Source organism: Mustelus asterias, chromosome 23 (assembly GCF_964213995.1).
Source record: "Mustelus asterias chromosome 23, sMusAst1.hap1.1, whole genome shotgun sequence".
Lineage (NCBI taxonomy): Eukaryota > Metazoa > Chordata > Chondrichthyes > Carcharhiniformes > Triakidae > Mustelus > Mustelus asterias.
Genome location: NC_135823.1, coordinates 24570783 through 24594010, shown reverse-complemented (window position 1 = coordinate 24594010; position 23228 = coordinate 24570783). Strand labels below are relative to the sequence as shown.

General features: G+C 41.9%; 1 protein-coding gene across 1 annotated transcript in view; it reads left to right on the top strand.

Annotated features, from left to right (window-relative positions):
- The window catches only part of LOC144510364 (myosin-16-like), a 66472-nt gene that overhangs the window by 33004 nt on the left and 10240 nt on the right, over positions 1–23228 (top strand). The window contains exons 19-35 of the mRNA XM_078239804.1: positions 460–580; positions 2181–2317; positions 3001–3082; positions 4212–4385; positions 6238–6465; positions 7465–7569; positions 8274–8360; positions 8823–8968; positions 10203–10293; positions 10966–11022; positions 15852–15938; positions 16453–16698; positions 18885–19002; positions 19833–19960; positions 20561–20757; positions 21762–21894; positions 22378–22594. Of these exons, the coding sequence (XP_078095930.1) occupies positions 460–580; positions 2181–2317; positions 3001–3082; positions 4212–4385; positions 6238–6465; positions 7465–7569; positions 8274–8360; positions 8823–8968; positions 10203–10293; positions 10966–11022; positions 15852–15938; positions 16453–16698; positions 18885–19002; positions 19833–19960; positions 20561–20757; positions 21762–21894; positions 22378–22594 (2354 nt within the window). The remainder of the gene's footprint in view (positions 1–459; positions 581–2180; positions 2318–3000; positions 3083–4211; positions 4386–6237; positions 6466–7464; positions 7570–8273; positions 8361–8822; positions 8969–10202; positions 10294–10965; positions 11023–15851; positions 15939–16452; positions 16699–18884; positions 19003–19832; positions 19961–20560; positions 20758–21761; positions 21895–22377; positions 22595–23228) is intronic.

Here is a 23228-nt window from a genome sequence, read left to right as displayed (position 1 = left end):
AGGGATGGTGGATGAATAGCTTAAGATATGGGCAGCAGCGCTTTGGATGAGTTCAAGTTTGCAGAGGCTGCAAGATGGAAGGCTGTCCAGGAGAGTAAGGGTTGAGTAAACAGTTAACAAAGACACAGATAGAGTTTCAGAAGCCAATGAGCTGAGGAAGGGGCAGTTACAGGTAATGTTACAGAGATGGAACTTGATGATCTTGGTGTTGGAGAGTATGTGGGGTTGGAAGCTCAGCTCAGGATCAATTAGGACACTAGGGTTCTGATTAGTCTGGTTCAACCTCAGACAGTGACCAGGGAAAGGGATGGGATCAGAGTTTGTGGCCTCCAAAATCTATTCTTGTGTCTTAATTACTGCAAAACAGAAAAATAAACTTCAGTTAGAGAGCTAATAAACTGAATACAACCTGCAGGCCTACATAAAATATGCATTATTTAACTAACTGTTTTTGTTTAGGTACCACATCTTGAACCCAAATGTCATTCCAAAGGGATTTGTTGATAACAAGAAAGCATCAGAATTGGTCCTTGGTTCCATTGACCTAGATACCAACGAGTACAAAATTGGACATACAAAGGTAACACATCATCAGGTCAAATAGGAAAACTCTTGAGTTCTAAAATTACGCAGAAGTTACTGCAGATATGAGGATGCATTTGGGATAAAGGATAGATATTGTCACATTACTTTTAAATTTGGTTGTACATTGTTGTTTGAAAAACACGTGGCCCTGATATCCATTTCCCTGTCATGAGCACCTTTTTCTTATTCCAGATTTACTCTGTGCCCAACACAGACCCCCCACCAGCACCAGGGAATCCTTCCCTCCAACACAGAACTCCACCCCCCCCCCCCCATGGAATCCACCCCCAGCAGACACAGGCCCCAACTGCCTCCATCTCCCACCCCCAGCAGACACAGAACCCCCGGCACCTCCCCCACTGCACTGCCCTCAGCACTGTCCAAGCACTGTCCCATGGCAGTGCTAGGGGGCAGTGCCTGGGCAATGCCAAGGTAGGGCCTAGGCATGACTCTCTCTCCCCACGGCTGTACTTACCTGTATGCTCCAAGCGGGTTCTGTTTGTCAGTTCCCCAATTTTTAAATCTATTTTAAACTTTGCTGGTTGTGATGTCATGTCGTTGGGTGAGTGTGGGGGATGTTACAACAGAGAGGCCCGCTAATTATATTTAAATATATTCAAATGCCATTCCCATCATTGCATGGCAGTAACACTGTTACGCCACTGGCGGGGGGGTGGGGGGAGTGAGGAATATTGAGTGGAGAAATCCCACCGGTGTAAAAACCATTTTGAGACTCTCCCTGGATTCTCCACCCCACCCACCAAAAACGGGAGCAGAATATCCCCTCAATATTCCAGCTGAGGTCTAACTAGTGTCTTGTATAAGTTCAGCATATCCTCCTTGCTGTGTACTCTATGCCCCTATTAATAAAGCCCAGAATACGAAATGTTTTAAATGCTCAAACTGTCTGGCCACCTTCAATGATCTATGCACACAGGCACCAACCTCTGCTCCTGCACACCCTTAAGAATTTTACTTCTTATTTTACCCCTTGTCTCTCTATGTTCCTCCTACCAAAATGCATCACCTCGTACTTATCTGCATTGAAATTCATCTCCCACTTATCTGCCCGCTCCACCAACTTGTCTGTGTCCTTTTGAAGTTCTACACTGTCCTCTTCAAAGTTTACTATGCTTTTCATCGGGTAAAGAGAGAAATTATTTTCTTTGCTGGAAAGTCCAAATGACAAGGGAGCAGAATCTTAAAATTGAGCTTTTTTTATTCATTCGTGACTGACCAGCATTTATTGCCCATTCCTCGCTACCCTTGTTCAGAGTTCAGAGTCAACCACATTGCTGTGGCTCTGGAGTCACAAGTTTGAGGGGTTTAATGGCATTCTCCTGTTCCTATGTTCTATTCAATCTTGGCTGCCTTATGCAAGACCAATTCTTACTCACATCAGAAATGAAACAGAGTAAGAGATGTGAATTCACAGAAATTTAGGATGTATTTCTTTAGTTTAGTGGTTGCAATTATCCTTAGTGCTTATTGCTGTGCTGGGATGCTGACAGTTTACTGGCGTTAGATACAGATGGAGGTAAAATCTCCCATTCGAGTTTGTTATACAGTTCACATTATTTTTGTGTACTTCACAGGTATTCTTCAGGGCTGGTGTTTTGGCTAAACTAGAGGATTTCCGTGATGAGCGACTCGCAAAGATTATGACAATGATTCAGTCTCGTTCCCGTGGGATGCTGATGCGTATAGAGTTCAAAAAGATGCTGGACAGAAGGTAAGTCTCCGCAATCAGGAACACTTTATGTATGATTCCTACAATTATAATATATTGTGCATAGTCTTGAAGTAATATTTTTCATAAAATCAAATCTAGTCACAAAGGCATTGTGAGACAAAGACAAGGGCAAGGCCTATTTAATTTGCCTTCTGTCATCCCGGCAGTCACATGGTATAATGGAGCTGTTAACGAATCTGAGCAATCAATCTCCATTAATTAGTCGACAGCAGATCCAGACATGAGATGAGGAAAGCCCCTATGGTTGAAAAGCCGTAAGTCTAAAGGCACCTTTCTCTTCCCCAAGCATACTGCACTTAACTCCACATGTCTATATGTATTAGAGATTTATTTTGTGCAAACCACACAATCACATCATTCAAATGAACCGGGATTTTATGCATACCTGCAGCATATATAGCAGTCCACAATTTAGTTTGGAAATTCCTGACCAGTCTCCTGGCAGCAAAACAACTTCAACCTAGCCTCCCTAACTCTCCCCAAAACCCAGATATCAGGTTATTTGCACATTTTGGATAAGCACAGGAATGATTGATGCATGAATGATTGTCATGTAATGACTGGATAAAATATAATGAGAAGGTGATATCAGAGTGAATAAAGAGGAGGCAAGTTTTTAGCTACTGCTAAGATGTACCTTTCTTCCACTCTTTTACCTCCAGAATGGCATTGATAGTTATTCAGCGTAATATCCGCAAATTCCTGCAATTACGCTACTGGGGCTGGTGGAAGCTTTACACTAAGGTATTTATTACAATGTGTTTTTCCGAAATCATATCATGTAAAAAATAACTTCTGACTCGGGTCGGGATTAATCCTGATATCAGCAAGGTCAATGTCGGGCAGAAAAAGCAATGGCAGCTTTGTCCGCCTCGTAGTGCAGCACTAAACTTCAAGTCATGGGTTCCACACCATATCACTGGCAGGGCAGCCTCTGATTTGCACATCCTACCAGCAACTTAAAAAAGTGAAGATCAGGGCACCATTTTGAAAGGCTGCTCCACCACACAAGGAGTGAACCACCTCCCGACCGCCCTCTCCCCCATGCCCCTGAGCACTACCTGGGCATGCCCGGAACTCCCCTGGCACTGTCCAGGCAGTGACGGGGGGAGGGGGGGTGTATCCGAGTTGTGCTGGGATGTCAGGGCAGTGCCTGGGCAGTGCCAGGGGGTGCCTGGGTAGTATGTGGAAATGATCCTCTCCCCTCTGGACTCCCTGGGAGGTCTACTCACCAGGTGGCACACCTTCAGAGACCAGTCATGATTGATGCTGTTCTGACATCATGCCAAAATGGATGGATGTTCAGACGGGGGGTGGGGTGGGGTGGGGTACGATTCTGGCATAGCGGATGATCATATGTTAATTTATTCTAATGATGTTGCTGCGGAAAGTACCAGCCTTTGTCTATTTTAGGACTTCCTACTAAGTTAAATGCAATATGAATGCAGAAATAGAAACAGTAAAAGCTGGCAATACTCAACAGCTCTGACAGCATCTATGAAGAGAGGACCTGATGAAAGGTCATTTCCTGAAACTTTGAACAGGATTTTATGGCCTCGATCGAGCGAGACCGCGAGTTCCGGCCTGAGCTCAATGGACATTTCCGTTGTCCGCCACTCACCCACTCCGATTCTGTGGTGGGCGAGGCGGTAGAATTCCGGCGATTAACTCTGTTTCTCTCTACAAAGGCGCTTGCCAGACTTGCTCAGTTTTTCCAACATTTTCCGTTTCTATTTCAGATTTCCAGTATCTGCAGTATTGTATTTTTGGATTACTCTATCAATTCAGGTTGTTCTTACTGTCTGTTCCACAGTACCTGTCATTGCTAGCTATGCTTTTAGATAGCAGACTGATTCGATCCTGTTCTTTGTAGGTTAAGCCTCTGTTGAACGTGGCCCGTCAGGAAGATGAGATGAAGCAGAAAGAGGAGGAACTTAGGACTGCAATGGCACAGACCAATGACCTCCTGAACCGCCTCAAGGAACTCGAGGAGAAGACAGCAACTCTCTCACAGGAAAAGAATGATCTCTTACTGCAAGTCCAGGCTGTAAGTAATCTGAAACTAGCTAGCAATAAAATAAGTCATAGCCATGTTAACATAAGAAACTTTAATTTACTCAGAACTAATTTAGCCGATTCTACTTTAGTACATGTGTAGTGATTGATTTCATTATGACAGTTGCCTTAGTTGAAGTACAGCACCTCTGAAAGTGCAGCACTCCCTCAGTACTGCTTTGGATCAGCTGAGATCTGTGTTTCAGATTCTGAAGTGAGACTAGAACCACAACTTTCTGACTCAAAGGCAAGAATGGTACCCAATGAGCCAAGGTTGACTAAGCACACATTTTTCTTCAGCCAGCCACCCTCACCTACATGTAATTCTGTTTTATTTTTATATATAAAGCACATGAAATACAGGAACTGTGATCATATCATACATGCGCCTATGATTCATAAAGCAATGATTGTCCTAGGTAATACAGTAGTAACAAATATTCAGAATTCTGGCACTGATATTAAAAAAATCAAATCAATAACTTTCCACTGCACTGAGTACAATTGCGCAGAAGTTTCTCCTATCTCTCAATGAACACTTCATCCATACCCTGACATACACCCACATATTCATTATTTAAAGGAATTAAGGTGATGAACATGGGGAGATTTTTTTTTACCCAGTGGGGGGAATTTTACCATTTTGAGTCTGAGTGCCGGATCTGGGCGTCAAATATATCCGCGCCTGGAATCCTCTTTGCAGCGTACCCATACGTGTTTTGCTGGCTCTGGCCCGATCCGCGCTGTGGGCGGGGCTTAGCGCTGGCGGACCGATTGGAGCTCTGAACTGTGCATGCGCAGTGTGAAAAAAATCTTACTGCGCGCCCGGGCGCGAAACAAAAAGCAGAAAGTGGAGAGAGCAGCTCTCTGACGATTATCCTCTGGTCGGGGGGGTTCCGCTGCCTGTCTGCGGCCGATCCCTCCTGGCACCATCACTGGTACACTACCAGCCACAGCCAACTCTCCCGCTCTCTCGCACCTGCAGGGAAGAGTAATCTGTGGCTGGTACCAGTAATGATACGTCACACCCCCTCTCTGCCCCCCCCCCCTGGAGGATGAGACGTCACACCCCCTCCCCTCTCCCCCCCCCCGCCAGGGGATGATCGGTCACACTCTCTCCCCTCCCACCCCCCCCTCCACCTCCAGGGGATGAGACGTCACACCCCCCCCCCCCCCCACCCCGCCAGGGGATGAGACGTCACACCCCCTTTCTTCCTCCCACCACCCTCCCGCCCCGACCAGAGGATGACCTGGGTCAGAGAGCCATTGCAGTCTCTGACCCCGCTCTTCGGAGGCTGCAGTGGCGACTTCAGACTTTTATTTTGCAGGTCGGTAACAGCGCGGACGCGGATCGGGCCAGAAGACGGTAAAGTGGGATTTGGCGGTAGAGTTGGGCACGCAGTTCATTAAGTTGATTTAAATGCATGCAAATGCATTTAAATTGTCGGGCCGCCCGATTCGGGCGCGGGCCGGACCCGCACCCGAATCGGGTGTCGGTAAAGCCGCGATCTGCTTGGAATCGGGTGGAGATTGCGCCCAACTTTACCGTGACAGGCGCGAAGTTTTGGTAAAATCAGGCCCAGTGAGTTGTTATGATCTAGAATGCACTGCCTGAAAGATAGTAGAAACAGACTCAATCATAGTTTTCAAAAAGGATTTGATAAATATTTGAAAATGTAAACAAATTGCAGGCTACAAGGAAAGAACAAGGGATTGGGTCTAATTGAATGACTCTTTCAAGGACACAATGGACTCTGTGATTCTATGATATTATCACCTTGAAGCAAATGGTTTTAGCGACATCACTAGGAAATCACCCGCATTTCCCTTTTCCTCATTCACAGGAACAAGAAAACATCACTGACCTTGAGGAACGTCTTACTCAACTGATGAAGACTAAGATGGAGTATGAAAATCAGATCTCAGATATGAAGGAACGGCTTGAGGAAGAGGAGAACTCCGGCTTAAGTCTCGCAAATAACAAGAGAAAGCTAGAGACAGAACTGTCTGACCTGAAACTGGATCTTGAGGGTCTGGAGACAACGCTTGTAAAAACTGAGAAAGAAAAGCAGGTACCATGAAAATTTACCTGCTTATTATTTCCCTTGCAAAGCTAATTAAAGGCCGAATGTAGTTACATTTAAAGTCTGGAGACTTATAAATGTCTACGTACCTGCAAGTCCATTCAAGACCTTATTTCCCCCATACCCATCCCAAGGTTTCATTGATATCCAGCACATCCATGGACAAGTGAAGGAGGTGGAGCCTTTCCCCACACCTTTCTGCATTGGTGAATTAATCTTTGGACAGGAGCTTCAGACTCCAGGCAGACCCCAACCCGAAGATGGAGCAAGATTCTAAACAAATGGAAATCCACCAGGACTGATTTCCCCTGGATTTCTGTGTCCTTGCCTTTCCACTGCCATCCCAAATTTGGGCAGTAAAAGACAAAAATTGTACCCCAAACTCACCCCCAATAGTACCCTCAACTCTGACCCACTGATGTCAACTGAGAATGTAGAAATGGCCATGCTTGTCTTATACTTCTAAAGCAACAAAAAAAAACCAAAATCCCATCAAACCTCTCCACCTGCTATGGAATCCCCCTCAGTCTCAAACAGTCCGAAAGACATACTGGTTAGGTGGATTGGCCATGCTAAATTCTCCTTCAGTGTACCCGAACAGGCGCCGGAGTGTGGCGACTAGGGGATTTTCACAGTAACTTCATTGCAGTGTTAATGAAAGCCTACTTGTGACAATAATAAATAAACTTTAAACAGCAGCTCGTGTGTGCACTCGCATACATGTACAAATACATACATGCACACATATATGCACACACTTAATGGGCAGGATTTTCCACTCGTTCCTGCCAGTGACCCCCCACCATGGGTTCACCAGTGGCGGATGGCACAAACAATGAGAAACCCCATTGTCAGCGGCGGGGTCTGGAAGATTCTACCACCAACCAATGGCAGACTGCCTCCACTGCTGAGAAACACATGGAGGGTGGGGTGCAGAAAGTTTAAAGTTGCCTTCCAATCGTTACCTGTTTTATTCAATCTCACTAGGCTCTAGATAACAAGGTGCGCTCACTGACCCAAGACCTCAATCAAAGAGATGATTTAATTGCCAAGCTGCAGAAGGAGAAAAGAGCGTTGGATGAACTTCACCAGGTTGGTATGAGTCTACAGAACCCCTGCACTATCAGTTCTATTGGTAGCCTTTAATTATTTCCAAATTTCCTGTTATTGTCACTGCTCTGTTATCCAATGAGTTTGTAGCTACATACAGTTAAGCTAAGTTGCATCAGTCCATTGAGTATACGGTCTGTGAAAATGTTATTTCTTCACCACTGGTGTCAGGATTCAGATCACTGCTAAACTGATAGAATTAAAGCAGCTTCTATCTGATGGTGTTCAGTGTGTTGTAAGAGTGCCCATCATGTTTACACATGGCTGCTTAGCTGGTTGTAGCAACTAACAATACTTTTCATGGAAATGATGCCACAGGAATTCCTTCATAATTGAATCTACTGAATGTTGATGCTTCCCACAATACCATCATAAATAAGTGCTCATTGTGGGATTTATAAATAAACAGCATCAAATCTTCAACTCCGTGACAACACAGTGATTAGTAGCTAACTTCACAATGGGTGTATTTGCACCACAGCAGTTTTGGAAGGCAGCTCACCACCACCTTCTCGGGGCAATTAGGGATGGGCAATAAATGCTGGCACAGTGAGTGATGCCCACATCACTCACTGTGAGAATAAAAAACCTTAGTTAAATCAATGTACTTGTGGTTCTATTAAAACCAAACTATCTGGAATCATCCCTCAATCAAATAATATTTTTGTCCTGTACTATCATTCCAGAAAACACTGGATGATCTTCAATCTGAGGAAGATAAAGTCAATCACCTCACCAAGACCAATGGAAAACTCAACTCTCAGATCCAAGAGGTAAAATATGTTACTGTTTACCATGGTTGTCCAAGTTTTTTGTCTTCACTCGCGACATACTGACATACTTGCTTGTTAAGGGTCCTTAAAGGTTGTGCAAAAAGTTTAGATGCATGTTCCCATTAATGTGGATATATACATATCCAAGTGTCCTGATTTAGGATTTTTCCATCCATAATGCAACAGTGGGATGAATAAATATTTTCAAATTTACTGATCCACAACATTGAATAGGGTAAATCTGAACTATAAATGAGAATAGAATGAAATTTCGCAAGGTTTTGTGGACAGGATACCTAAAGGTCAGTGGTGCATGGCTCATGGGTAGCACTTTGGAAATCCTGGCCTGTGATTAGCAGCATTGTAACATCCTTGAGACATCTTCCCTCCTTTAACTTGGATCAAATCAACTTGTCAAATGGTTGTCGTCAAACACTTGACCATTGTTTAACTACCTGACAGCTGGAAGATAACTGGAGCCAGGAGAAGAAGATCAGGACTGAGGTGGAGAAAGCTCGACGAAAGGCTGAAGGTGACCTGAAGATGACAATTGAAAACCTGAATGAGATGGAGAGAGCAAAGATTGACCTCGAGGAGATTCTCAAGAAGTGAGTGGTTTACTTTTCAGCTTTCTATCAACATATACATCTACATATTGTGATATTTCCTGCTGTGGCTCGGTGTCAGACAATGTTCTTATTTAGTGCATTGGGATTATTTTGCTACAAACGACATTAATGGCATTACATAAATGTAAGTTGTTGCAGAAGCATTTTCTCTGAATATAAAGTGTTGACCATTTTGAAGTGACGAATTAGAGAAACCTCTTCCTCTGTCTGAGTGAGTAATTATGACACTGAATTTTTCTAATAGTGCCCGATATATTCATAACCCTTGAAGTTACATTATGTGAATATTCATTGTTCCAATGGTGTCATTTCAAGACGTTAATATTTTGTATATTTCCTATCTATGATACGGTACACAGATGTTAGTTCCAGCAAGGGCAGAATACTGTGGGTGCTAGAAATCTGAAATAAAAACAGAAAATGCTGGAAGTACTCTGCAGGTAAAGTAGCAACTGTGGTCAATCACCTTTCCATAATTAAGGGAATAAATGCATCCTATTTAACATGTGGTTACGAGGCAAGCAAATAAAGTCTGACTGCGCTGGATAAGTTCCAAAGTTTTTTTCAATTTGTTACAAATGCACTATTATAAAGGGACAATTAAGAGTTGTTAACATGTACTATATTTCTACTACCATCTACCTCAACTGTATTCTTTCTTGCTTGTCATTGTGACCATTTAACCATGCAGTTTGCATTCACATGTTAGCTGATGCCATGGTAATGTCACTTTCTTAATAAGAGCTACTTTTTAATTGAGGATTAGATACAGTAGAAAAATTATCTCACTCAATATAGGTGACTATATGAATGGTAATGCAGGAATAGTAAAAAATGTGCTTCTCTGGAAAAGATAACAAGAAGGAATTCAAAATAAATTCTTACAAACCTGTAAAAGGAGCACCAAAGTTTCAAAATAATTTGTTAGAAACTATTTGCTGGTCATATACAGAAGTATTACTTACGGCTTTTAATCATTTTTATGAGGTTACAAGTCTTTAACACAGTCAGCTACATTGAAGAAAAACAGAATTATTGAAAGAGAAAATCCTGCTCTAAGGTTCTAAATAACTTTATTCATTAACTTACAGTTGTTGCTGTGTGAATGCAATCTGGGCATCATCATTTCACTAAAGAATCTACCTCAGCTATTGATTGGAACCCCTCTGTAGCAGTCGCGATTGCAACTTTACACCTCTTATAATTTTTGCAGGAGAGACATGGAGATCAATTCCCTGAACTCCAAGTGGGAAGATGAGCAGTCGCTGAATTCCACGCTGCACAGGAAACTTAAAGAGCATCAGGTAAAAAAATGGCACAAATCCAATCAAAGCATGTTCTTATTTAAAGCAATATTCATTGGAAAGAAACTTTCAGAAGTTTTTTTCTAAAATTGGCTGATGCACTCAAAGCGGGAATGGGGTGGAAGGGAATTGTAATTTAAACTCACTCGCTGGATCTAATGAACACTAGACCTGCCCAATTTTAGTCTTTATAGGTTGACATCTCTTGTCAGATGTCTATTGAATCCAAATTAACGACAAACTAAACCAAATATTAACTTAATCACAACAATCATTTTTATTCCACACTCGTAATTATCTGCAAAGTAACTGCTTAATGTATGTGTCACCTTGATTTGCTTTTAATACCAATCTCTCAGAAGAAATATTTTGAAGGAACTAATCTGCAGTTATGCTTCACCTTCCTGTGAATTTACAGCCTTGGGTACAATTTGTGAATGTGAGCACCTGGTCCCATGAAGTCACTTTATTTTCCGCAGATTAGTATTTAATATGTTCACCTTCATGGTAACATGATTTGAAAGGTTCTTCAAATGTCATTTTGTGTTGACTTACCCTCATTAAACATGTAGTTAAAAAAAAAGTTCTTCTGCAAAACATGACTGTAATGCTGTAATGTTTAGCAAACAGAGTGGAGATTTTAAATGGTAACGCCACTGTTTGTATTTCCAGTCCCGAATTGAAGAACTGGAAGAGGAACTCGAGGGAGAACGGGCCATGAGAGCAAAGGTGTGTAAAACAAAATCAAATACAGAAATGAAAGATGTCTTTCACTGGAGGCAATCTGTGATATCCATAGGAACCTATAGTTAAACATAAGCACCTTTGTCAACTGTGATTATTTTACTTTTTGTCTGTGCGTAAGGGATACTTAATGACTCCTCCGCATTCAAGTCAGAACTAAAATCCTGGACAGCCAAGTGGAAAACTGTCGAGTGGGGTCAGGGGGAAGTGTTGGGGTCAAGGGGCAAGCAAAGAGTATGCAAAGGTCTGAATTTGGGTGTCAGGCCCTTTGTCTTACCCATCTAGAAGATGCTAAAGAAAGAAACTGGCTACCATTAAGAAGCAAAGTGTGCAGCTTCTGGAAGGAACAGTGACTGAAGGTTGTAGACACTTGGACAGGTAGCACAGCAGCCAGTGGAAACCAGTGCAAAAGGGCTGGGAAGCAGGAAGGAAACTTAAAAGGGGCACAACTAAAGAGGAGTGAGCAATGTTTTGTGGAAGAGAGAATGACAGAGTGACGAAAGTGATAAAAACATAGAACAGAGAAAACAGATCGAAAGGATAACATTTCCACCATCCTGTATAAAAGGAGCAAAGCAACTGAGAGACTGGAGTGGTGGGTGGGGGGCCCTTGGAAGATTTTACAGGCCTTTGGAGGCAGCTTTGGAGGTGGTTTGGAGGGAGCAGCAGCAGGAAAGGTACTGGGAGGTTGGGGTGTGTGTGGTGATTTGCTGTCACAGTCCTGCATATGGTCATCACTTTTCCAGAGGTGGGCTGAATCCAATGATGGTGACCCGCCCGCCAATAATGATGGGAAGCTAATTATGGCAAATAATCAGGTGATTCAGTGTAATCTCCCAACCACTCTATAATTTTTACATGTGCCAGTAACTCAGGAGAGGTGACTGAAAATTGGGCGATCTGAACATTGTGAGGGCTCAAGGCTTTCTAACCTTGAACGGTGGTCTTCAGTTGGTAGAAGCTTTCCATTGTGTTAGAAGCCCTCGATGTTTCAGTGGGGGAGCATTTTGGGCTTAGTGACCATAATTCCATAAGAGTTCAGGTAGTCATGGATACGGACAAGAGTGACCCTTGGGTGAGGGTGCTTAATTGGGCAAAGCCCAATTACATCCAAATTAGACAGGAACTGGGGAATGTGGATTGGGAGCGGCTATTTGAGGGCAAATCCACATCTGGCATGTGGGAGGCTGTTAAAAGCCAGTTGATTGAAGTGCAGGACAGGAGTGTCCCTGCAAAAATGAAGGATAGAAATGGCAAGATTCGGGAACCATGGATGACAAGGAAAATTGTAAGCTTAGTTAAAAGAAAACAGGAAGCATATGATCGGTATAGGCATCTAAAAACTGACAAAGTCCTTGAGGAGTACAGTGAAAGTAGGAAGGAACTTAAACGTGGAATTAGGAGGGCTAAAAGGGGCCATGAAGTGTCTTTAGCAAACAGGGTCAAGGAGAATCCCAAGGCGTTTTATGCATATATTAGGAGCAAGAGGGTAGCAAGAGAAAGAGTAGGCCCACTCAAGGACAATGGAGGGAAGTTATGCGTGGAACCACAGGAAGTGGGTGAGATCCTTATAAAGAGAACTTTGTATCAGTATTCACCAAAGAGAAGGACATGATGGATGTTGAGGTCAGGGATAAGTGTGTTAACATTCTTGAGAATGTCATTATATCAAAGGAGGAAATGATGAGTATCCTAAATTGCATTAAGGTAGACAAGTCCCCGGGGCCAGATGATATCTATCCCAGGTTACTGCGGGAGGCAAGGGGAAAAATAGCTTGGGCCTTAACAGATATCTTCACATCCTTTTTGACCACAGGCAAGATTCCAGAGGACTGGAGAACAGCCAATGTTGTTTCCTTGGTTAAGAAAGGAAGCAGGGATAATCCAGGAAATTATAGGCCGATGAGCCTGACATCAGTGGTGGGGAAGCTTTTGGAGAAGATACTGAGGGACAGGATATATGCACATCTGGAGGAAAATGGACTAGTTAGTGACAGGCAGCATAGTTTTGTACGGGGAAAATCATCACCAACTTGATTGAGTTTTTTGAAGAGGTGACAAAGATAATTGATGAGGGAAGGGCTGTGGATAGAGTTTATATGGGCTTTAGTAAGGTGTTTGAAAGATCCCACATGGCACACTGGTACAAAAATTAAAATCACATGGGATTCAGGGTGGACTGGCTAGGTGCATACAGAACTGGCTTGGTTATAGAAGATAGAGAGTAGCGATGGAAGAATGTTTTTCAAAATGAAGATCTATAGCTGTTGTTTGTAGTATATATACATGACCTGAAGGAAAATGTGGGTGGTCTGATTAGTAAGTTTGCGGATGACACAAAGATTGGTGGAATTGCTGTTAGTGCCGGGGATTGTCTGAGGATACAACAAGATATAGAAAGATTGGAGACTAGGGCACAGAAATGGCAGATGGAGTTTAATCCAGACAAATGCAAGATGATGCATTTTGGAGAATCAAATTTAGGTGTGAATTATGCTGTAAATAGCAGAACCCTTAGGAACATTAACATACAGAGGGATCTGGGCGTGCAGGTCCACAGTTCCCTACAAGTGGCAACACAGGTGGCCAAGGTGATTAAGAAAGCATATGACATGCTTACCTTCATCAGCAGGGGTACTGAGTACAAGAGTTGGGAAATAAAACCTTGGTTAGCTGCATTTGGAGGATTGTGTGCAGTTCTGGTCACCACACTACCAGAAGGATGTGGAAGCTTGGAGAGAGTGCAAAGAAGGTTCACCAGGATATTGCCTAGTCTTGAGGGTGTTGGCTAGGAGGAGAGGTTGAATAAACTAGGACGGTTTTCACTGGGAAAACGGAGGCTGAGGAGAGACCTGATAGAGTTCTACAAAATTATGAGAGCATAGATAGGGTGGATAGTCAGAGGCTTTTTCCAAGGGTGGAAGTATCAATTACAAGGGGGTACAGGTTCAAGGTGAGAGAGGGAAGTATAAGGGAGATGTGCGGGGGACGTTCTTCACGCAGAGAGTGGTGGGTGCCTGAAACATGCTGCCAGAGGAGGTGGTGGAAGCAGGCACATTAGCAACGTTTAAGAGGCATCTGGATGGGTACATGAATAGGGAGGGAATAGAGGGATACAGACCGAGTAAGGGCAGAAGATTTTTTTTAGTTTAGTTAGGGCATCATGATCAGCACAGGCTTGGCAGGTCAAAGGGCATGTTCCTGGGCTGTACTTTTCTTTGTTCTTTGTTCTTTTGAAGACTGACGTCTCTAATGTTGCTGGAGGTGATGCAGTTGCTGGCATTCTCATCAGACTGATTGCAGCTCTTTTGTGTTCCTCCTCCCCCTGCTGCTGCATTCCTCTCAGTAACATTCACTGCAAACACCATGAACATTGGCCTTACAATGGGGCATGCTGAACCAGCCTCCCTCCTCCTAAACCTACCTGCTATCCTTATTTGAATGTTGATCCTGGAAATCCTTATTTGGGCCATTTTCCCTGAAGATTAAACCAGAAGGCATTCCTATTGCTGCAAACGATGTCAAGACCCAAACCTGATGATCAAAAAGATTTCTGATTCTATAAAGTTCTGTCCTGGGTTTCAGCTAGAATTCTCAATTAGAGTGATAAGAAGAAAGGACACATCTGCACAAGAGGAATTAGAAAGAAGAAGTAAATATACTGAGGAAGTCAAACAAGGCCAAATTAGGATGACTCAATCAAACATGTGACAAAGAGAAGGATAATATAAAGAGGGGAACATGAAGGTGGAAATACAGAAAGGTCCCGTCAAACAACATGGGCTTATCAGAAAAACTGAAGTCATAATTGAGGTTAGAAAGTAAATCAAAGATAATTAATACCTATGAATATGAATATGGAGACAAACTCACAATGAGCACAAATTAATAGATTTCCAAAAATGTAAAGAATTGAAGTATTAATTTGAAGCTTTGAATTAAACCATATTAACCAAGGGAAAGGAACAAAGACAAATACCTTTCAGCTGACCCAGAATGTAAAACCTAATTCTAAAAGAAACACTACACATTGAAGATAAAGTGGTTATTTCCCCCTGCAGCAATTAGCAAACTTCATTGGTGGATTGTACACCTTTTTACAATTGGTGTTTACAGATTCACACGTGCATTCAATCATTTCATGTATTTGAAAGGAGGTCATTATATACCGTCACTATCTAAGCTTCCTCTGCCACTACATTGTGGTGGAAGAAACTCTTAAGGTAATCAATTAGAACAATCAAAACTGTTTACGTGACACATTTAGTGTGAGTGAAATGTGAATTTACTGTAACTTTAACGTTCTATGTTCACTGTGCCTCAGTGATCCATAAACAAGTGAACTACACCCATCACCCCTCTGCTGACCAACCTAAATCAGATCCCAGTTTGGCAAAACCTCAATTTTAAAATTATCAACCTTGTTTCCAAATCTCTCCTCAGTCTCATCCCTCCCTATCTCTGTAATCTCCTCCAGCCATGAACCCACTGAGTACTCTGCATTCCTCCAATTCCGGACTCTTGCACATCTGTGATTTTAATTGCTGCACTTTGCCAGCTGTGCCTTCAGTTGCCGAAACCCTCATCTCTGGAATTCCTTCCCTAAATATCCCACCTCTCTATTACACTCCCTCCTTTAAATTGCTTCTTAAAGCTTCCTCATTTTCTGACCAGTCAAATTCTGTTTGATAACAGTTCCATGAAGTGCCTCAGGATCTCTTTACTATGATAGAAGCGTTATATAAATGTGATTGTTGCTGTAAGTTGAATAACGAACTTCCAAAAAAGTAAAATTACACCTCCAATCCGTGCAGGTTGAGAAGCAGCGAGCTGAGTATTCTCGTGATCTCGAGGAGCTCAGTGACCGACTGGAAGAAGCTGGTGGAGCCACAGTCTCTCAGGTAACTTCACTTTCCAATAACAAGTTTGTAACTCTCATCTATACATTCCAGCATGACCAAAGAACCAGAGGGGAAAGGGTCAATTTATTTTTTATACAGTGAGTTATTGTGATCTGGAATACACTGCTTGAAAGGGTGGAGGAAGCAGATTCAATAATAGCTTTCAGAAGGGAATTGGATAAGTACTTGAAACAGTAAATAACTCAGGAACATGGGGTGAAGAGGACTAATTGGATAGCTTCTTCAAAGGACTGCAACACACGCGATAGACCGAATGGCCTCATTCGATGCTGAATGATTCTATGTCAGAATATTTTCTGTCATTTAAACATGTGCCCTATTTGTGATCTAAGCAGTATGGCAAAGTACTACACCCCTGATAAATACAAAGCCTAATGTTCATTATTAGCAGATCAGGAAAAGAAAATCCAATGAAATTAATTTTTCTTTAGCAATGAGATTGAAGTTTTGGATGCAAATCTGTAAGAAACCACCTTCCTTTCCATGTCTATAGATTGAGCTGAACAGGAAACGTGAAGGAGAACTTCTCAAACTACGGAGGGAACTGGAAGAAGCAGCGTTGCAGGCTGAGGCCACAGCTTCCGCACTGAGGAAGAAGCACACTGACTCCATGGCTGAGCTGACAGAGCAGATTGAGAGCTTGCAGAGAGTCAAGTCCAAACTTGAGAAGGACAAGCAAGTCATGAAAGCTGAAATTGATGACCTTAGCAGTAACTCAGAGACCCTGCAGAAATCCAAGGTAATGGAACATGGACAACTAAAGGAATTCTGACCCAAACTGGTGAGATGAATGTCCCAGTCTGTCTGCTGGCTGTAAGGGTGGTACATGTGGTTGGAATGTATAGTCACAGCATTCTCAGATACAAGGTCCACAGTGCCACGCTGCCTCTGATTTGGCACTTAAGTGTAAATTATCAATCAAGTTTAGAGAAGCTCCCAGCAATATTAAGTGGAAAGTGTTGAAATTACATTCTGGAACACTGGGACTATTCTCACTCGATCAGGGCAAACGCAAACACACACCACTGGCGTGGTTCAGTCTCCAGAGAGGACTTCACTCTACATTAAACTTGCCGACACTTTATCTGGGAGCCCTTAGCGCTAATGATAGGGGCTAGGGATAGATTTTCTGAATCCTAATATATACAAACCAACTAGACGGGGATCCAATCATTTACCTGTATCAAACAATACTAATTAAACCGTCATGGCTGAACATTTGAGTAAAATAATTTCCATTTATAAGAGTGTCTTCCACAACTTCAGAACACCCAGCATCCTGACAGGGAGGTGGCAGCATCGTGATAAAATCATGAGACTAGTAATCCAGAGGCCCAGACAAATGCTCTGGGAAAATTGGATTCAAATCGCAACACGGTTGGTGGAATTTGATTTCAATTAATAAATCTGAAATATAAAGCTAGTCATGGTGACCATGAAACTATCATCAATTATCATAAAGACCCATCTGGTTCACTCATGTCCTTTAAAAGAAAGGAATTCTGCTGTCCTTACCTGGTTTGGCCTACACATGACTTCAAATGTATAGCAATTTGGTTGACTTTTAACTGTCCTTTGAAATGTTCAGTTCAGGGGCAAGTAGGGATGGGAAACAACTGCTAGCTTTGTCAGTGATGCCCTTTTCTCAGGAAGGGAAAAGAAAAGTTCTTTACTTAAAGTATTTTAGTTTTTACAGTGCAGTAATTGGTGTAATGTATGAACGTTGCAACATACCCCCTAAAGAGAATTGAAAATTGCCTCTCAAACTGGAAAGCATCATTATACATTACCAGTAGTTAAGTGTTGAGTCTTTAGAAGAAACTTGCATCTATACAATGCTTTTCACAAACAGTAGCCATCTCACAGTACTTTACAGCCAATGCAATATCTTTTGAAGTGTGGCTATTATAATGTAGGAAATCTGGCAGCTAATTTACACTCAGCAAATTCCCACAAACAGCAATGTGATCATTGACAGATGATCTGTTTTTCCAATGCTGATTGAGGGATAAATATTGGCCAGGACTCTAGGAAGTTTAACAACACCAGGTTAAAGTCCAACAGGTTTATTTGGTAGCAAAAGCCACACAAGCTTTCGAGGCTCTGAGCCCCTTCTTCAGGTGAGTGGGAATTCTGTTCACAAACAGAACTTATAAGACACAGACTCAATTTACATGAATAATGGTTGGAATGCGAATACTTACAACTAATCCAGTCTTTAAGAAACAAAACAATGGGAGTGGAGAGAGCATCAAGACAGGCTAAAAAGATGTGTACATCTTTTTAGCCTGTCTTGATGCTCTCTCCACTCCCATTGTTTTGTTTCTTAAAGACTGGATTAGTTGTAAGTATTCGCATTCCAACCATTATTCATGTAAATTGAGTCTGTGTCTTATAAGTTCTGTTTGTGAACAGAATTCCCACTCACCTGAAGAAGGGGCTCAGAGCCTCGAAAGCTTGTGTGGCTTTTGCTACCAAATAAACCTGTTGGACTTTAACCTGGTGTTGTTAAACTTCTTACTGTGTTTACCCCAGTCCAACGCCGGCATCTCCACATCAGGACTCTAGGGCCAGGGATGACTTCACAACTCTTCCTTGAAGTAGCATCATGGGATCTCTTCCAACTACCCGAGCAGATAGATGGGCCACCATTTAACATCTCATCCAGGAGGCAGCACCTCAAACAGTGCAGTGTTCCCTCTTGTCAGCCTTGATGTTTGTGCTCAAACCCTGGAATGGGATTTTATCCCGAAACCTTGCAATTCAGGGGTAACTGTGCTACCAACAGAGCCACAGATTGCACACTTTACAGGATTGCATTGTTGGTAGAAGGAACTGGGTCGGGTAGATCTGATTCAACAGAAGGAAAGTGTAGCCTGTGCACGTCTTCAGTGATATATAAACATTCCTTTTTCCTGTGTGCAGTTGAATGCTGAAATGCAGGTTCGCAAGTTGGAAGACAACTTATCAGAGGCCAATGCCAAGTACAATGAAATGGAAAGAAATATGAGTGAAGTCAACACTGTGAAGACCAGATTGTCAGGTAGTATATAGCTTGTTCGCTGTCATGCCACTTTAGATTCTAAATTGTTATTGTCGTATAATTTTTCAAAACATAAAATATTTTACCTCAATTTGTTTTCTGCATGTGATAAAGTAGAAGCAGTATCTGTTACAAGCGGAGATTTTCTAACCAGCAGTCGTGCATTGATCTGAAGTTGCTGACCTTAAAGTAAAATCAGCCAGGAAATGTGGACAGTACTTTTTTTTAATGGAATTTATCCTGTATACTGTTCTTTCTAAATTGGACCTGATAAATTCTCCAGCACTTTGAATTTAATGTAATTATGATTTAGTTTTCTGCAGTTTAGTTTCCTATTTCTTTTACATCTGTTTTGTCCTGGGCCAATTTCCAACCTGGTCAATGGACAATGCTTTTACAACATTGTGTCTCTTTTTCCTGCAGTTTCTATGTAGCGAGTGAGCTTCTCACTGCTGGAATCTCAGCAGCATTGACACATCACAAGTTGTACTGGATTCCGTGACTGACTTGCCAAATATTCCTGGCCACAGAAGAGCACAGATTCAAAATTACTCTTAAGCAGCACTTAACACATTTGTGCAATCTTTCTTTGTTCCCTATGTTGATGGGAGGGTTAAGTTGATTCCTTTAAACAAGTTGACACCTCCATTAATATAGTGGACAGAGAAATCTCATGAAAAATGTCTGCATTCCCTGCAGACATTTCCAACAGTAACTTCTCACCTTACATGAAAGTACAAGGTCTCAACGAAGATAGAGTGAGGTAAACGAGCTTGAGAACAGCTCCAATTTCCCGACTAACCATTCTTCTTTAATTTTCCCTTGGCCAGCTGAGAATAGTGAGCTGAGTCGTGCATTTGAAGAGGCGCAGAGTAAACTGAACCAGCTGATTAGGATCAAAACTAGCCTGTCTTCTCAAGTTGAAGATCTGAAGAGGCAACTGGAAGAGGAGACAAGGGTGAGATATAATCACGACCAAAAGAAACCACTATATGACTTGATTTTAAGTCCAATGTAAAAGTAACTGAAGAGAAATCATTTCATCTGCGGGATGTGTGACAGTTACCAATCTAGATAACATTTTATTTGAAAGCTTTAATTTTGTCTTGATCTACATCAATTGAGAACTGAATTAATAGTGACCAAGCTAACTTTACATAGCATCTCTCTCTGGATAGATCTGATTTACACTGTCACATAGAGACAAGGTGAATAGTGAATCTGCAGCCCATTTTACAACTCTCTCTTTTACTTCCAATGGCTCATTAAAGTTTATCCCACCTCCATTCAATTTTGAAAACATAAAAAAGCATTACGCGAACACAAAAATCCGCTCCATCAAATTGGGGAGATATTTTTTCTTCAGTATTGGTGAATTTAATAGCAGATTCAATAAATGAACTAATCGTCTTGTAAGAAATTTCACTGCCTAGTTGTCCCCTTTTACTGCTTGCACATACAGGTTAGAACTGTGCATTTGGCTAGTGAGCCTTTGTATATTTTGTTATTCTTTGCAGCATGGTAGATAATAACACTAATACAATATGTCACAATTCAGGCTAGAAGTGGAGCCATGGTGGGTCTAGCCAATGCTAAACATGACATGGACTTAACAAAAGAGCAATTGGAGGAAGAACAAGAGAGCAAAGCTGAGCTGCAGCGACTAGTCTCTAAACTAAACAGTGAGGTGACAACATGGAGGACCAAATATGAAACCGATGCCATTCAGAAAACTGAAGAGCTGGAAGAGACAAAGTAAGTGAGCAGGCAACAGTCATCGATCTGAAACATTGGGTGGAATTCTCCAGCTCCCCCTGAGCAGGTTTTCCCGTGGCGGAAGAGACTCGCCAGCAGCTGCCAGTGGGACCTTCCACCAAAGTCAATGGCGATTTCTATTCCTCGCCCATGCCCCTGTTTGGAGGAACTTGTAGCGAGGGGGTCAACTTTAGTGGGACTAGAAGATCCCGCTGGCAGAAAGGGCTGGAGAATTCTGCTCATTAACTCTGCTTCTCTCCACAGATGCTGCCTGACCTGCTGAGTAACATTTTCTGTTTTTTATTTTTTTTTATGAGTGATCAGGCAGTTAATTGAACATGTTCTCAGTTAAATAAGAGTATACACAATAGGAGCAGGAGTAAGCCATTTGGCCACACGAGCTATTCATGGCTGAACTTCTACATTAACTAATCTACACTAACATCCATTTTCCAGCCCTATCCTTATATCCGTTGATTTCCAAAGTGCCCAAAAATCTAGCAATCTCATTATTGAATATACTCATGGACTGAGTACCACAGCACTCAGAGAATTCCAATGATTCACAACCCTTTGATTGAAGAGATTTCTTTGCGCCTCAGTCATAAAGAGCAATGGAGATCTCCCTAATGCTCTAGTTAATATTCATCTCTTAACCAACACCTAAACAGATGACCTGGTCATTATCACCTTGCTTTCTGTGGGATATTGCTGTGTGCAAATTGGCTGCCGCATTTCCTTGAGTGAAATAGTGACTACAAATATATTTCTGGCTGCACAACATTTTGGGACATCCTAAGGTTAAGCAAGATGCTATATAAATGCAAACCTATTAAAGTATTCCCCTTCTCGTCCATTTTGTGAAATTTGAGACTTGGTAGACACGGGTGTCTTAATAACATGGACCTCCCAGATAGCGATGTAATGCAAACACCTCAACCTTTGTGCTGCTTGACTTCTCCTTGAATGACACATCTTCTGTTATGATGCTTTTTCATTTACAGGAGGAAGCTGGCTGCCAGACTGCAGGAGGCTGAAGAAGCAGCTGAGGCTGCACAGGCCCGAGCAGCTAGCCTGGAAAAGTCTAAACAGAGACTTACTGGAGAGGTGGAAGATTTGACCATTGAACTGGAAAAGGTACAACTCAGAAAGAAACTGCGAATGAAAATGGGATTGATTTTTTCTGTCCAACATTATAAGCACAGACCAGCTAGGGTTCCCAAACTTCCGACACCGTCCAGGAATAAATTAATTAATCGTTAGAATTGTTGCAAGGAACCCGCCAAGATAAAGTGTAGTGGCAGTTTTTAAAAATTGCCAGTATTTTTCATTTTTAAAATACAGAAGAAGAATTAATAAATAAGTTTGTTGAGGTCATGTGATGAAACCTTCAGGAATATTCCCAATCAGAGTTGGCAACCCTAAGGGCAGTGCTGCATTCAATGCCTGGTTCACTCATTCAAAATACTTATCCGACAAGTTACAATCCTCTTCATATATCCTCCATTGCGCTCACAGACATCCCAAGAAGATTTAAACCAAACAAAATACAGGCATGATCCCTGTAAGGTTATTTTTGTATGGAATATAATTAGTGCCTGCTCTTCTAACTGTTCCTAGGCAAATGCTGCTGCAGCTATTTTGGACAAAAAACAACGCTCCTTCGATAAAATGATGTCAGAATGGCAGCAGAAATATGAAGAATTGCAGGTTGAACTTGACAGCTCACAGAAGGAGTGCAGGTGCCACGTGACAGAAGTCTTCAAACTTAAAACAGTCTATGAAGAGATTATTGAGCAGCTTGAGGTTGTGAAGAAGGACAATAAGAATCTACAAGGTGGGAACTTGACATTCATCATAAAACGTTTTTATAACACAGAACAGCCAGCTAGTATTTTGAACCTCTTTCACATTACAAAGGTGTCTTGGGTGTCTTACTACTCAACTCAGATGAAGCAGAATTACAGCAAAATGCACACGCACGCACACACACACCTGATTCTAGAGAATTACACGCAGACATACAGGTACAACCAATCTCACATAGCCAGTTCACTTTATTTAGCAGAATTGGCACAGTGTAGATGTGGAATTCATAAAAAGTTTTTCCCTTATACCTTATGGATAAACTGTTAATCTTCAATTCATTGCTAAAAAGCTGCTCAAGCCATTTATTTCTCAACCCACTTTGGCCACCGGATTTTCCACTTCCAATTCAATTCTGAGATAGCTTGACTACCTCAAACAGTGAGATTTGATGCAGAAATCAGTTATCACATCTAACTGAAATATAGCCATTTCAATTTTCAATTTTCAATTTTGTTATTAAAGTATTTTGATTTTGCTATATTTTCATTCTGTCTGTCACACTGTAATGCAGTAAGTTACAGAAGCTATTTTAGGCAGTTACTCTATTAATGACAGAACCACAAACAATATTGTACCAAACGTCATGGTATATTAGAAAGTAT